Raw genomic sequence first — 15,305 nt, 5'->3', positions numbered from 1 at the left:
AAAATGTATGGAGGAAGGTGCTCTGGTGTGACAAGACTAAAATTTAACTTTTTGGCCATCAAAGAAAACGCTATGTCTGGCGCAAACCCAATACATCACATCACCCACAGAACACCATCCCCACTGGGAAACTGGTCAGAGTTGACGGAAAGGTGGATTATGCTAAATTCAGGGATATTCTTGAGCAAAACCTGTACCACTCTGTTTGTGATTTGAGGCTAGGACAGAGGTTCACCTTCCAGCAGGTCAATGACCCCAAACACACTGCTAAAGCAACACTTGGTTTAAGGGGAAACATGTAAATGTGTTGGAATGGCCTAGTCAAAGCCGAGACCTCATATAAAATCTGTGGTCAGACTTAAAGATTGCTATTCACAAGCGCAAACCATCCAACTTGAAGGAGCTGGAGCAGTTTTGCTCAGGAGGAATAGGCAAAAATCCCAGTGGTAAGATGTGGCAAGCTCATAGAGACTTATCCAAAGGGACTTGGAGCTGTGATAGCCTCAAAAGGTGGCTCTACAAAGTATTGACTTTAGGTGGGTGAATAGTTATGCACATTGACTTTTTCTGTTATTTTGTCCTATTTGTTGTTTGCTTCACAATAAAAAAGAAAAAAAAATCTTCAAAGTTGTGGGCATGTTCTGTAAATTAATTGATGCTAATCCTCAAACAATCCATGTTAATTCCAGGTTGGGAGGCAACAAAACACAAAAAATGCCAAGGGGGGTGAATACTTTTGCAAGGCACAGTATATACAGCTGTTCTGTACAGTCCATACTACTAAACAAAATGTTAAAGGGCATCTGTATAAGACATGCACTAGTTCACTGTAGTTGTTATTCTGCCTCAGATCAGGTACCCAAAAAGTGAAGAAGGTGTCAAAAGGGATTACTCTCTTTAATCCATGGAACCACAAAATGTGATGGTCCATTCCTCTTCAGGCAGTATTACATCATGACTTGTAACGCATGATCAGCAGCCACATCATCAGGATAGTATCTGGTGGCTGATCCTGCATTGTACCAGAGGACTGCTTGTCACAACGAAAATTGGCGGGGAGATAGATCGTGGGATTGTGGATTAGGATTATGCCCCATACACACGTCGGACATTCCGACCACAAAATCCGTCTGATTTTTTCAAAGGAGAACCTCTCTGGTGCAGTCACAGAGGACAGGGGGACCAGGCTAGAAAAATAATACAAAATAAAAACAAAAAATAAAAATAAATACAAAAAATAATATACCAAGACAAAATCCCAGCTGTATAAATAAAAACAGCTGTGGATAACGGAGAAATATAGCTCACATAAAAAAATGAAAATAACAATTAAAATGAAAAAATAAATGAAATATTGAATTATATCTACTTACTTAAAAAAAGTATATACAGGCATACCCCACTTTTAAGTACACAATGGGGTTTATTTACTAAAGCTGGAAAGTGCAAAATCAGGCTCAGTTCTGCATAGAAACCCATGAGCTTCCAGGTTTTATTATCAAAGCTTAATTGAACAAGCTGGGGTTAGAAGCTCATGGGTTTCTACACAGAAGTGAGCCTAATTTTGCACTTTCCAGCTTTAGTAAATAAACCCCATTGTGTACTTAAAAGTGGGGTATGCCTGTAGATGAAGCTTAGGATGAAGGGAGACCAGAAAACAGCTTGCAGAGATGGTAATAGCAGGGTATATGTCTGGTGAAAATAATATATAAGAAAAATAAATAAAATCAAAAGAAAAAAAAAGAGAGAAATATTTTAATCTTCAATTAGATTTTTATAGTGTTAAATAAGTGTGTACAAGGGAATTTACTGAATGTACTGTTTTGCAACTGTTTGCAAAACAGTTTTCATCCTCAAACTTCTAATTTTCCCATCACTGCAGGTGCAAATGAATGAGGGTTTGACCCCACTTGCAATTAGAAAATCAAACCAACGTTCTTAAAGTTAAAATTTTCAAACAAAATGTTACTAGCATATAGCTAGCATAGGAGTAGCTTAGGGATTAATGAATATTTTGCTGTTGAAAATACAGAAAATACATGTTGCATCTATTTAGCAGCAAGGTTCTAATATTTTCCAAACTCTCATGGAAACATACGTTGCATTATCATTTCCCAAATACTTTTTTTTTTTTTTACAATATATATTTCTTAACAGGCATCACTTTTGAAGGTTAATGGATTGTCTGTTTCACATTGCTAAAACACTGGCAATCGGTCTGTCATGTACTCGCAGCATTCCACATTCCATTGTCCTGACTTGGTTTTATTTATGTTTGGTGTAACGCAGATGGTCCTGTAGAAACATTTTCATTGGCTGCTGGGAACTCCTGACAATGTGCTTCGGTTTATGTTCCAGGGCAGCCCCAGTTTCATGTGTTGAAATCTCAGTAGGGTAGTTCAAATGTTCAGTGGCAAGCTCTTGCTTGTTTGCTAGGTAAAAGTTCTGAAAAAAAAAAACTCTAGTGTTAATGGTTTGTTATAGATTATATAGCTATAACTTGTAAAATAATTATTCAGAAAAAGCCATACATTATGGGAAGGCTTTGTACAATAACATATCAGACTTCACGTTAAGCTCCTCTGTGTCACAAGGTACATATTAGAAGTAGAATTACTGTCTTGGGATCTGCTGCAGCCAATCAAAATCTTTTGTCAGAAACATCTGTGCTGAGTTTAAGATAAATGATACTCATTCAGAGCAATGAGATGTGGGATATTGATTGGGCGGTTAAAGTCTCACACAGCTTCAGAAACACGTAATAAATAGGGCCCTTGGGATTTTCTCAAATATCTATATGTATACGAGTAAAAAATGTTTTAGAGTGTTAACTGATTTGTAATGATTTCCTTTAAAAAGTTAGGTAAATATGCAGCCGCTCAAGGTACTGTACATCTTGTTGAACGTTGAATCAAGAAAATGTTGCTAAATGGATATCTGAACAAAATAAAATAAATAAATAAAATAAAAAATAAAAATAAAAAAATAAATAAAAACTACAACCTTAGATGCGGTTGCTGCATTTGTTTTCTTTGTTCAGGTAAAAGTAGTATTAAACGCTTATTTTTTTTTAAATTGACAACAAAAAAAAAGAAACCTATCAGTCTCCTCTGTCATAAATGCTTCCCAATGCCTATCAGCTGTAATGTACACTTATCTGGGTACGTGCATCTCAGTGTGCATTTATGGCACTGCTCTGATAATGTGTCTTCAATGTGCATGCGCCACAGTGATGTTATCATGGCCTGGCAAATCAAGCAAACCTGTGACCCACGGAGTGCCCAGCGGTCGTGATCACTGCCGAGCTCCCACGATCGCTTGGGGCACACTGAGAACCGGGATCTGTGTGTGTAAACACACAGTTTCCGGTTCCCTGAAGGGAAAAGAGACTGATCATCTGTTTATACAGAGTATGAACAGCGATCTGTCCATGTGACCCACGGAGCCGATGTGAGTGCCTAGCAGTCGTGATCACTGCTGGGCTCCCGCGATCGCTTGGGGCACACCGAGAACCAGGATCTCTGTGTGTAAACAAACAGTTTCCGCTTCTCTCAAGGGAAAAGAGACAGATCATCTGTTTATACAGAGTATGAACAGCGATCTGTCATCTCCTCTACACAGTCCCCTCCCCCCTCAGTTAGAACACACACTAGGGAACAAAATTATCCCCTTGATCGCCCTCTAGTGTTAACACTTTCCCTTCCAGTGACATTTTTACAGTAATCAGTGCATTTTTATAGCACTGATCGCTGTATAATTGTCAGTCATCCCAAAAATGTGTCAAAAGTGTCCGATGTGTCCACCATAATGTCACAGTCACAATAAAAATCGCAGATCCCCACCATTACTAGTAAAAAAAAAAAAATACCATAAACCTATCCCCTATATTGTAGATGCTATAACTTTTGTGCAAACCAATCAGTATACACTTATTGCATTTTTTATTGCCAAAAATATGTAGAAGAATACATATTGGCCTAAACGGAGACAAAAAATTGCTTTTTTAATAAAAATTGGGGATATTTATTATAGCAAAAAGTACAAAATGTTGTGTTTTTTTTTCAAAATCGCCGGTCTTTTTTTGTTTATTGCGCAAAAAATTAAAACCCCAGAGATGATCAAATACCACCGAAAGGAAGCTTTATTTGTGGGAAAAAAAGGATGTCAATTTTGTTTGGGTACAGTGTCGCACGACCACGCAATTGTCAGTTAAAGCGAAGCAGTGCCGTATCGCAAAAGGTGCGAGCATCCAAATCTTCCGGGGCTGAAGTGATTAAGGATGTGTACTGTAATGAATGAGCTCCAAGTAAACCTGTCATAAACTAGCAGGTGTTTCCTCTTGGGGCTACAACATTTTATGCAGGTGTTCAATTATACACATGCCTAAAATGTTGTGTATTACCTGCACAAAGTAGTGGCATTAGTAGTAATATTTTCTTTTTTTATTGCAAAGGACTAGTTTATTAGACCTTCATTGTTTTGAGTGACAGTAATATATTGGTGTTATTTTTGTAAGTCAAAAACATCTGTAGCAGGGAAACTAAAGTGAAAATCTTTACATTTATATTATTATTATATGAAATGAATCCTGCAAGAGCTCATTGCTCTTTTTGAAAGACCTGCAATGTATCTGTTAGGTTTCTATCACTTGATGGATGACCAGACTGGATTTTTAGCATTTAAAAAATTGGTAGTAATGTGTAGTTTCTTTTCAGTTACATCATAATGATTAAATGTACCCACTTAGGACATGTGGAAAGACTTGAATTACACCCAAACCGATTATTGCTGTAACAAATATGCAGTTTGTCATTAATAATCATCACAGTTATGGAAAATATGCAGAATTCCGGTTTAGCTGGATTAAAGTGAAACTCCTCTTTTACAGAGAAAAATTAATCCTCTCCAGGCTAGTTACATACGCTGTAAAAAGTTTATAAAAATGTCATTGCAAGTTCTTACCTGCTGCTGTCCTTGCTACTGAGTTTACCCTACTGTAAAATGAACATTAAGGGAAAAGGTCTGACTTGTGTAACCACATAATCAGTCCCACTGTTGTATTAGAATGGATAGGGCATCCCCAGCTATTCTGTAGACATACAGTACATAGATTAGTCATAAAATGATGACCATTGGCAGGTAATTAACAAGGATCATTGTGTTACACTAGCACCTGAAAGTGTATAGAATATATTAGGCAGCAAGAGAGTGGGCGGCCAGAGATCACTGATGCACAGAGGGAACAAAAGCTGGCCCATGTAGTCCAATCTAGCAGAAGATCTACTGTAGCTCAAATTGCTGAAAAGTTCATTCTGGTTCCGACAGAAAGGTATCAGAACACAGAGTGAAGTTAATTGCATATTGGGCTGCATAGCTGCAGACTGGTCAAGGTACCCATGCTGACCCATGTCCACAACCAAAAGTACCTACAATGGGCATGTTAGCATCAGAACTGGATGGACCACAGAGTGGTGGAAGAAGGTGGCCTGGTCTGATAAATCATGCTTTCTTCTACCTCATGTGGATGGCTGCGTGCTTGTGCATTGCTCACCTGGGGAAGAGATGGCACCAAGATGCAGTATGGGAAGAAGGCAAGACAGTGGAGACAGTGTGATGCTTTGGGCAATGTTTTGTTGGCAAACCTTGGGTTCTGCCATTCATGTGTATCCTACTTTGGAATATATGTCTAGAAGGGTCAGGGCTGTTTTGGTGGAAAAATTAGGACCACTCAATATTAGGTGGGTGGTCATAATGCTGATCAGTGTATGGTGACTGTATCACCGAAGATGGAAGGCTTACTGCCGTAAGTTAAAGTGCATTGCTTGCCAAGACTGAAGTTATACCTCAAACTCTGCACAGACCTATGGGAAAATAAGTAAGCCAATCACATGAGTATAGAATGTTTAGAAAACCATAACTAGCAGCCAAAGGGTATTGAAAGGTAATGACTAATATCATTAAATTATAAAATATTTCCCCAGGATTACCTGAAGTCATTACCTACAGCCTGAATATACTTCATTGAATTTGTTTTTAAAGTTAATTAGCTTAGTGATTCCCAAGCTATACCTCTGCAATGTCATCTTATCTCTCTGGAGGATTTGCTTCTATATTAAATCAGAAATTAAAAATAGATTATATCTCTTAACACAGTTTATGTTATATTAAAAGTATTCATAATGTTCTATGTCTTTGTAATAACATAAGATACAGAAACAAAATCTTCATGACACAATAGGGACTGTCTCTGTAATGTGTTTCGGGAATAGTATTTTTCTCTATTCTATATGCTGAAAATACAAAATAGCTTGTGTAAGGTGTAGCTTTCTGTTAATCCCACCAAAAACTGCATTGGTTTTTCATCATTACCTTTATGTATTTTATTTCTACCTCTGAAAGGGCAGTTATAGGAGTTGTCATTTTAAAGAGGTTTTGTTCTGAACAACCAAAAGAGAACAAAGTCTCATTACAGGTTGGTAGCAAGTATTATAAGGTCAGGTTATGGTCATGGGGAGCTAGGTCCTGCTTTCCAACTACAGTGACAACCGTACCCATCTGACAAGACCTTCATTGGCCTTCATTGGGGGAGCTTTGTAAGCATTAATTACCCTCAGATATTGAAAAGCATACTGGAAATCATTGTACCACGGAGGGCAGAGGTGGTGTTGCATACCTGGGATCCAGAGCATTTTCTTATGTCTAGTGAACCCTATAATGGAAAACAAAGACACTTCTTCTATCAAACACTCCAGATTGTGACCACTGGTCAAAATGTTCCGATCCTGAATGCGATTCTTCCACTTTCAGGAGAGGACGATTTAACCTCACCTAAACGCAGCAGCTCTTAAACACTGCTAAAAGCCTATGGGGTTTATTTACTAAAGCCAAATCCACTGTGCACTACAAGTGTCCTGCAAGTGCACTTGGAAGTGCAGTCGCTGTAGAACTGAGGGGAACATCTGAAATGAGGGGAAGCCCTGCTGATTTCTATCATCCAATTACCTACAAGCAAAAATGCTGTGTTTTATTTTCCTTGCATGTCGCCCTCAGATCTACAGCAACTGCCCTGTCTAAGTGCACTTTCAGTGCACTTGTAGTGCACAGTGGGTTTGCCTTTAGTTAATAAATCCTTATGTGTACATGGACACCAGGGCTTAGTAAATCAGCAAAAGCTCTGCTGACTTCCATCATCCAATCATGTACAAGCAAAAATGCAGTTTTTGTTTTCCTTGCATGTGATTGGGTATTCTTTGTAAAGTTAAGCTTTACCTCATTTACTAGGCTCTGGAGAAACTGCACTTGCAAAGTGCAAAGTCTATTTGCCTTTAGTAAATCAACCCCATAGGCTTTTAAAGCATTGAGTTTAGGAGCTTTGACAAAAATCAAAAGCTCCTAAACTCAAGTTTAGGAGCTGCTCGTATACACGATCCTTATGTAAGTTAGAGGGTACTAGTAATACATGTGCACACAGTTGGGTTGATTTACTAAAGACTAATCGACTGTGCCCTTTGCAAAGTGCAGTTGCTGCAGAGCTTAGTAAATGAGGTAAAGCTTCACTTTGCAAAGAATACCCAATCACGTGCACGGAAATGAAAAAAAAAACAGCATTTTTGCTTTCACATGATTGGGTGATGGAACTCTACAGAGCTTCTGCTCATTTACTAAGCTCTGGAGTAACTATTTTTGCAGAGTGCAACTGTATTTGCCTTTAGTAAAGTAACCCCATTATGAGGTCATGTACATGCATTGACATGAATATGGAGGTATTTTATAGACATCCAATAATGTAAAGGACTTTCTAAAAAAAAAAAATGGGATTGAGAACCAATTTTTGAATCATAACGTTCTTAGCAGAGAGCAGCAAAGTTTGTTGGAGGGGAAGGGAATAGAAGTACAGAGTACAAAATAGTGAAAACCTGTAATATTCAAATTACTTCTGTAAGTATTTGCTTTTTTTGGATTACTATATGTAATATGTAACGTCATAATTATTTTTCAGCTGTCAAGTGGCAAATAAAACATGTCCTAGAAATTACGCATGGAATAACCATTTGTGCAGATGTATAGAACAACATGACTCTGGGTTTTCATTACATCATGAGGAATCAGGTAAGAGATACCCACCATGTTGAATACATTAGGAGAAAATGTAATTCATTATTTGCTGTACTGATGATCTTCATTTCTTTACCTTCTTTCCAATTGTCATGTTTATAACTTCTATTGTACATACATCATGTAGAGTATAGGATAATTAGGCAAATTAGAAGGTGGTGACGTAATATCATATTACTGGTCTGTTTTCATTCTTATGAATAATGTGTGCAATATGACAATTTTTTGTATCATCAAGATAAGAAAATTACAGCAAAGAAATATGATCCACATTATATTCTATACATACTGTGTATGCTTCCCATGCGTGATCATCTGTCAACCATTTATTTTAAAGAAAAATGCTTGTAATTATTCTGCAGACATTTTATTAGCTCAGATCACATGTACTATTGCATTTAAGTTGCACTAAAGATTCCTTTAATGAGCAGCACCATGATGACATGTTATGTCACTGGACAATTGTTAAAAATTACAGAAAAACCCAGTTTGCTGGCGGCTGCCCCAAATCAGCTAGGGAGGTAAAGTTGACTGCATTATGAGCATCATTCATACACTTTGCATTGTCTTACACAATAAAAATGTTACTAGTTTAAAAACACCAAATAGATGTCTTATGAAGAGTACATCAGCATGATACCCCATGTAGCCAAATATATTTGGTCCTCTGATATGAGTTCAGGTGTTTCCAGTAAGGGGTACTTTTACAGATACAGCATACAAAGAGATTTTAAGCAAACGTATGTTTTCAATTTGAATGTATGGCTACAATTTGAGGAAGGCCCTTTTTGTTTTTCAGCATGATTGTGTCCCAGGACCATAAAAGCATGGTTTGTTGAGTTTGGTTCAGAGGAATTTGCAGGTCAGGGCTTGTTGTCCAGAATCAGTACCTGACTTCACAAATGAATGAACATACATTTCCACAGACACACATGGCAAACTTCTGGAAATCCTTTCCAAAAGATCAAACAATTATATAGGAGTTGATTTCCTAAAACTGGAGAGTGCAAAATCAGGTGCAGCTCTGCATAGAAAATCAGCCTTTAACTTCAGCTTGTTCAATTAAGCTTTGTCAATACCACCTATGTTTCTATTCAGAGCTGCACCAGGTTTTGCACTCTACAGTTTTAGTTAATCAACCTCATAGTCGCAAAGGTAGTGAGTGGGTGGGTGAGTGAGTGGGCACTATATATAAATGCTGATTGCTTGGAATACGCAGTAGTTACATAGTTATATAATTAGTATGGTTGAAAAAAGAAACAAGCCCATCTACAATGGATATAAAAAGTCTACAAACCCCTGTTAAAATGTCAGGTACTTGTAGCTTGCACTTGTAGTGCAAAGTGGATTTGCCTTTTGTAAATAACCCCCTTTGTTAATCTTTTATTTAATGTCCATCTAAATCCACTAGCCCACTTAGCACTAGCATTTCTGGACAGTCTGTCCAAGGGTGACTCTGTTGCTCCTACATAGATAGAAGAGCCACTCTATTATTGGTTCAATCAAAAGGAGAAAAACAAAAACAAATTCAGCAACCACATTTAAAGCGGAGGGCCACCCTGAAAAAAAAAATATTAAAAATGTAAAAAAAAATCAAAAAAAAAAATTTTTTTTTTTTTTTTTTTACTTACCAGAAATGCCTGTTGCTAGGCACATAATCCTAATCTTCCTCTTCCTCCTCTGCGGAGATCTTCTGTCTTCTCTCCTCGTCACGTTGTCTTCTGGGTAATGGGTCGCGCTGTGTTCTGGGAACTGTGTGTTCCAGAACACAGCGCGTCCCATTCACAAAGCGCTGCGCGACTCGCGCATGCGCAGTAGGAAACGGGCAGTGAAGCCGTAAGGCTCCACTGCCTGTTTCCCTTAGAAGGAATGGCGGCGCCGGGACCCGAGAGCCTGGTAAACTGCAATTAATTACATATTTTGTGTTTGTGTTTAATACCACTTTAGCATTTATTAGTAAGAGATTGTTGATCCAAGAAATATCCAATTGCCTTAGGGAATCAGGAACGATTTTTTCCCCTGTTGGAGCTAAATGGATCATGCTTTAAGGTTTAAGGTTTATTTTGCCTTTTTCTGGATCATCTGTGGGTATAGGATTCTGTATATGGAGGTTTTAAATGTACTTATTTATTAATACTGTTTTCTATTGTTGGATTCGATGGACTTGTGCTGCATTTGACCCTAATTATGTAAAAGATATAAATTCTGCAGATACTGAACTAGGTGTGCAACAGTGTTCCACTGCTCCCTACAGGTGCCCAATGCCTCTCAAATACCTAAACCTTCCAGCAGATCATCTAGCCAAAGCACTGCATTGTGGTATGTGGCCAGGATCATGCAAAAACTCCCACTGCCAGTACACATCCATGTAATCAGGCACTTTGGTAGGACTCCGGGGAGTGTTAAAAAAGTATGCCTGGTACCTTGTATTGCTTTTGGTCCTCAAAAATTGCTTGTTTACAGAGTATCCTGTTTCCTGAGTCTGGATCAAGCTTGACCTGCACTTTCATTTGCACCACGGAAGTAGATTTGTGAATGATTGCATGTTATCCCCCTACTTGTGAATTGGAAGACCATTACATAGATGCTTCCTATGCATGTGTTTCTATGCACATATCATGTTTATTATACCTGTTATGCACCACAAACCCTGAAAAAGGGAATGTGCATTCCTGGGTGCAATGTAGAACCAGAGATAGTTCGAGGTGAGGAGCTCTGTTTCCTAATATGTTAAGCGTATTGACAACTGCTGCAAACTTTTTTATACCCCTCTGACTTGTTCGACTAATACAGTAGGCAAAGTTTATTTCATGTTTTCGTTTTCATTTATCTTATTTTTGCTTGCTCTTAGATTCCGATGAAGAATTTAATGATATTTGTGGACCAAACAAAGAATTAGATGAAGAAACCTGCCAATGTGTTTGTAAAGGGGGATTGCTACCCTCCAGCTGTGGCCCTCATAAAGAACTGGACCGAACATCTTGCCAGTGTGTCTGCAAAAATAAGCTTCTGTCTACTTCCTGTGGGATAAACAAGCAATATGATGAAGAGAGATGTCAGTGTGTCTGTAAAAAGACTTGTCCAAAACACCAGCCACTGAACCCTATAAAATGTGCCTGTGAATGTGTAGAAACACCAAACACATGTTTCCTTAGAGGAAGAAGATTCAATCGTCAAACATGCAGGTATGCGTACATGAAGAGTAGTGCAGTAATTGCAATTTAGTGCAGTAAAGAATGAAGTGTTTTTAAAAATCAATATAATATTGGAACATTTAGCTAAAAAAGTGATAAACTTTTAACAATAATGTGTAACTCTCCAACATGCTTTTTTTTTGTAGAGTAGGGGAAGGCTAAAACCGGTCTGTGTCTCTGTTGCAGTTGTTTCCTTAACTCCCATTTGGTTAAAAAAAAGTGTCAGTAGGATAGTAGCTAAGGGTACATTTGTCTGAGTCTCAGCAAGTAAAAACCAGCCAGGCTTTCTAAATATTCCCCACTCAAGAAAAAAGTGTTTGCCTTGATTTATGCTACAAGTTTGTAATTGTAAATGGGTTTGGGTCAATATAGTTTCAGTTATTTATTCAAATAAAAAGTTTTAATAAAGTTTTTGCAAATAAAAAAGAAGTATGGTTCCCACACCACTTTGGCCTAGCTCAGGGGTGCAAAACCCATTACCCCTGGAGCTCTCTGATGTGGCCCATAACCTCATTCTCTGGGATAGCAAGTCAACAAACCCACATCGCGGGTTGCCGATTTACCATCATATAGCATCAGAGTGCATACGGCGGTGTGACTGGTAGCTCCATGGAAGCAGGGTATGTGCTCCTGATTCTGACCTGTATCCTGCTCAGCTATCCTCAGGGACCTGCTGGCATCCTCCTGGTGTTCTCTTGGTCTTTCTACCTTTACTGCTTCTGCTCCAGCTCCCGCTTCTCACTCACTTGTCACTTGCAGACAGCGGTATTGTGCCTCCTGCCTCTCCACCTCCCCCTCTCTCCTATACTCGAAATAGCCAGCTCAGCCTGTTTGACTTCTCAGTGTGGATCACTGCAGTCCTCTGTCTGCCTGGCTGTGTTGTCTTCACTGCACTCCTGTTACAACTGCCTCTTGTTTATACCAGGTTGCTTACAAACAACTTAGTTTCCTGCAGTTGCTCTTAATCAGCCCAGTGCATTTTTAACACAGTCTAATCAACATCTGTATTAGAGGGACAATGAATTGTTACATGGAGGGTGCGGGTAATGAGCAAGACCCACTTGACCTGACCAAGATGCCTTCCCTGTATTGAGGTCCATCAAAAAGCCTAGAGCTAAAGAGAAGGGGAGAAGTTGGGGGAATAGGCTGTAGCAAGCCTACATAAATTTAGCAGACAATCGGCAGAGTTGTGCACCTGGCTGTGCGCTTTCAGAAAGTGCACCACACCTGCAAGATATAATAGAAGTTTATGGAAAAGCGCAGCCAACCAGCAGGAATACCGCAGGTTCACTGTGCTGCAACCCATGGTGTGGGTAAACTGCAGTGCATCAGTGTGAAAGCAGCCCTATATGGGGCTCAGCACAGTAATGGCTCATTTACGTTTGGGAGGAGGTTACCCCCATAGTTGAGGGGTATTTTTACCACATCCCTCAACCAATGCTCCAGGGGGCCCATGCAGCCTCCCTGTCACATTCTGTTTTACACTGGTTTACACTTGGACAGGAGGGGTGGCGGGGGTGGCATATAGAGTAACCAATCCTTCCCATTTTCCTCCTGTAACCACTGAAAGCCTCTCCCTCCTACCGCCATTCAGTAGTTGCAGGAGGAAACTTTTCATTATACTATTCAAAATAATTTTTTAAAATTTTGAACCATTTTATTTCATTGTGGCCCATGACCAGTTACCAAATCACTTAAGTGGGCCCTCGCTCTTCAAAAGGTTGAGCACCCCTGGCCTAGTTAAAGTGATATTACTACAGAAGCAACCAGTCTTGAGGCAGACATTTGCTGTCTAATTTCTGCAAATAGGCTAATTTTTTACAACAGAGGGGCAAAGAAAAATACAAAACTTATATTGAACCTAAAGCTCTGACTGATAATTCCAAATTGTATATATATATATATATATATATTATTTTTTTTTATTTATTTTTTTTACATTTGTATTCATTGTTTTTTTTCCCAAGTACATTTGTATTCATGAACATAGTAGAGGAAACATACAAAACCAAAAAAACGTTAACATTTAAGACTATATTAAAAGAAAAAATCCTTAATTAGGAAGCTTTGTAACCATTTTAAATTGAAATGGGCATATTTATTTAAAATATACTGTATGCATGCATTTGCACTGCTTTCCAACTGACAGTGAAACTGTTGAAATACAGCTGTATAGATTAGGCTGCACCTACAATATTGCAATGCAAAGCAAAGGCTACTAAAAATGTCAGTCCATCCCAGATGCCTATATATACCAAAATGCTCTCAAATTTTATATACAGTATATGCTGTATACAGGGCTTTGTTTTCTCAAATAATAGGTGCAGGTGTGGGTACTCTTCCCTTCTGAGTCAGCCCTTGCCTCTGCCCCCTACCTACCTCTGGGCTCCAGAACGAAGTATAACCTTGTGGAAATTTGTATGGGCTTTGTTAATGATAACAAGAAACACATTACAATAGATCCCCTCAGCAACAATAGATCCTCCCAGCAACAATAGAAACCCTACAACAAAATACCCCCCAACAACAACAGATCCCCACCAGCAACAGCACAGTCAATCTCCCAGTAGCCAACAACAAAAAACCCCTCCCTCAAGAGTAGATCCCTACCAGCAACAATTAACCCCCTAGTCATATAAGACCCCACAGTAACAATAGACCCCCCACCAGCAACAACAGACTTCCCCATAAACAATAGACCCCCCCAGACAATTTATCCCCCAGCAACTAACATCAGTAGATCCTTCAGCACACCCCAGCACCCCATTCAGTGCTGGATGTGCCAAAGCTGTTTTCCCCCCTGTGTTCCAGCTAAAAAAATAGCCTTGACTGTGGAGTTGATTTACTAAAACTGGAGAGAGGAGAGTGTTAAAATGTCAGGTTTCTGTGATGTAAAAACAAAAAGACAAAGATAAATCTTTTCAGAATTTTTTGTGGAATTTAATTTGGAATTCATTACTTCCTTTTCCTCTTTTCAGTTGTTACAGACCACCATGTAAATCTCGACCGAGACCCTGTGACTCTGGTCTATTCTATAGTGAAGAAGTGTGCCGCTGTGTTCCTGTATATTGGAAAAGACCATAAACAAATGGATTCTACAGTCAGCGGATATATTTCTTCTGCTTCTGAACGTAAAGAAGACTTTTTCCTGTTCTGAGTATTGGATCAACATTTCCATTAAGAACTCTGTTCAGAGTAGAGACAGTGCAATTTGCATCACATAAGTCCAGGATCCACATTTAAAGATCGACCAAGATTTTTTATTTTACAATTTTAAGGGCTTGAAAAGACATTTTTCTGCAATGACACACAAGTCCATATTTTCTCTGTGATTTCTTTTTTTTTTTTTATCAAGATAATGACTATATAATTTATTTCCACTAAAAATATTGTGCCGCCTCTTTGTTTATAGCAATATCAATGTAAAAGCGCACTGTGATTAATATTTTTATATCATGTAAAATATGTTTAATAAAAAAAAGAACAGAAACTTGTACTATAAACCACCAAATATGCCCAGTTGGACTCCTTTCTGCACCTCAAGAGTACATGTATGTAAAGCATTTTATTTTTTTACTCTAAGCTATGTGTTTTGGATATTATAATTAAGAGACTGTAACCCTATGGAAGATTACCATCAGAATTGCACTGGCATCATTTTTGCAGGCCTTACAATGCAACTCTACCATCCTAAATTGTTTATTAGTGTAAGACAGAGACATGGAATAATCAATTATGTAAATAGTATTTTTGTATTTCGTACTTGTTATTTGTCTGTCTCTCTTGCTGTCTATAGACTCATTTTATTAAGGTATAATGATCATTGTTTGTCCTAAAGACTTATTTTCATTACAGTCAATGAGAAAAGAACATATCAGTCCAATGGCTAAAAAATAATGATTGCTATATCAAAAAATACATTGTATAATTCAGTAATTATGCCTTATGTGTCTACAGGTTGCAATGGTGTCTATGAAATGTTTCCGAATGTATCCT

General features: G+C 38.3%; 1 protein-coding gene across 1 annotated transcript in view; it reads left to right on the top strand.

Moving 5' to 3' along the window:
• VEGFC (vascular endothelial growth factor C) overlaps positions 1 to 15,056 on the top strand; it is a 201,574-nt gene extending 186,518 nt beyond the window's left edge. The window contains exons 5-7 of the mRNA XM_077477249.1: positions 8,000 to 8,109; positions 10,967 to 11,300; positions 14,288 to 15,056. Coding sequence (XP_077333375.1) covers positions 8,000 to 8,109; positions 10,967 to 11,300; positions 14,288 to 14,393 — 550 coding nt within the window. The 3' untranslated portion in view covers positions 14,394 to 15,056. The remainder of the gene's footprint in view (positions 1 to 7,999; positions 8,110 to 10,966; positions 11,301 to 14,287) is intronic.
• Positions 15,057 to 15,305: the final 249 nt, after the last annotated feature.

Source organism: Lithobates pipiens, unplaced genomic scaffold (genome assembly GCF_037356315.1).
Source record: "Lithobates pipiens isolate NorthernLeopardFrog02 unplaced genomic scaffold, aLitPip1_a1.2 Scaffold_13, whole genome shotgun sequence".
Classification (NCBI taxonomy): domain Eukaryota; kingdom Metazoa; phylum Chordata; class Amphibia; order Anura; family Ranidae; genus Lithobates; species Lithobates pipiens.
Note: the sequence above shows the minus strand (reverse complement) of the source record. Positions and strands in the feature narration are given on the sequence as shown.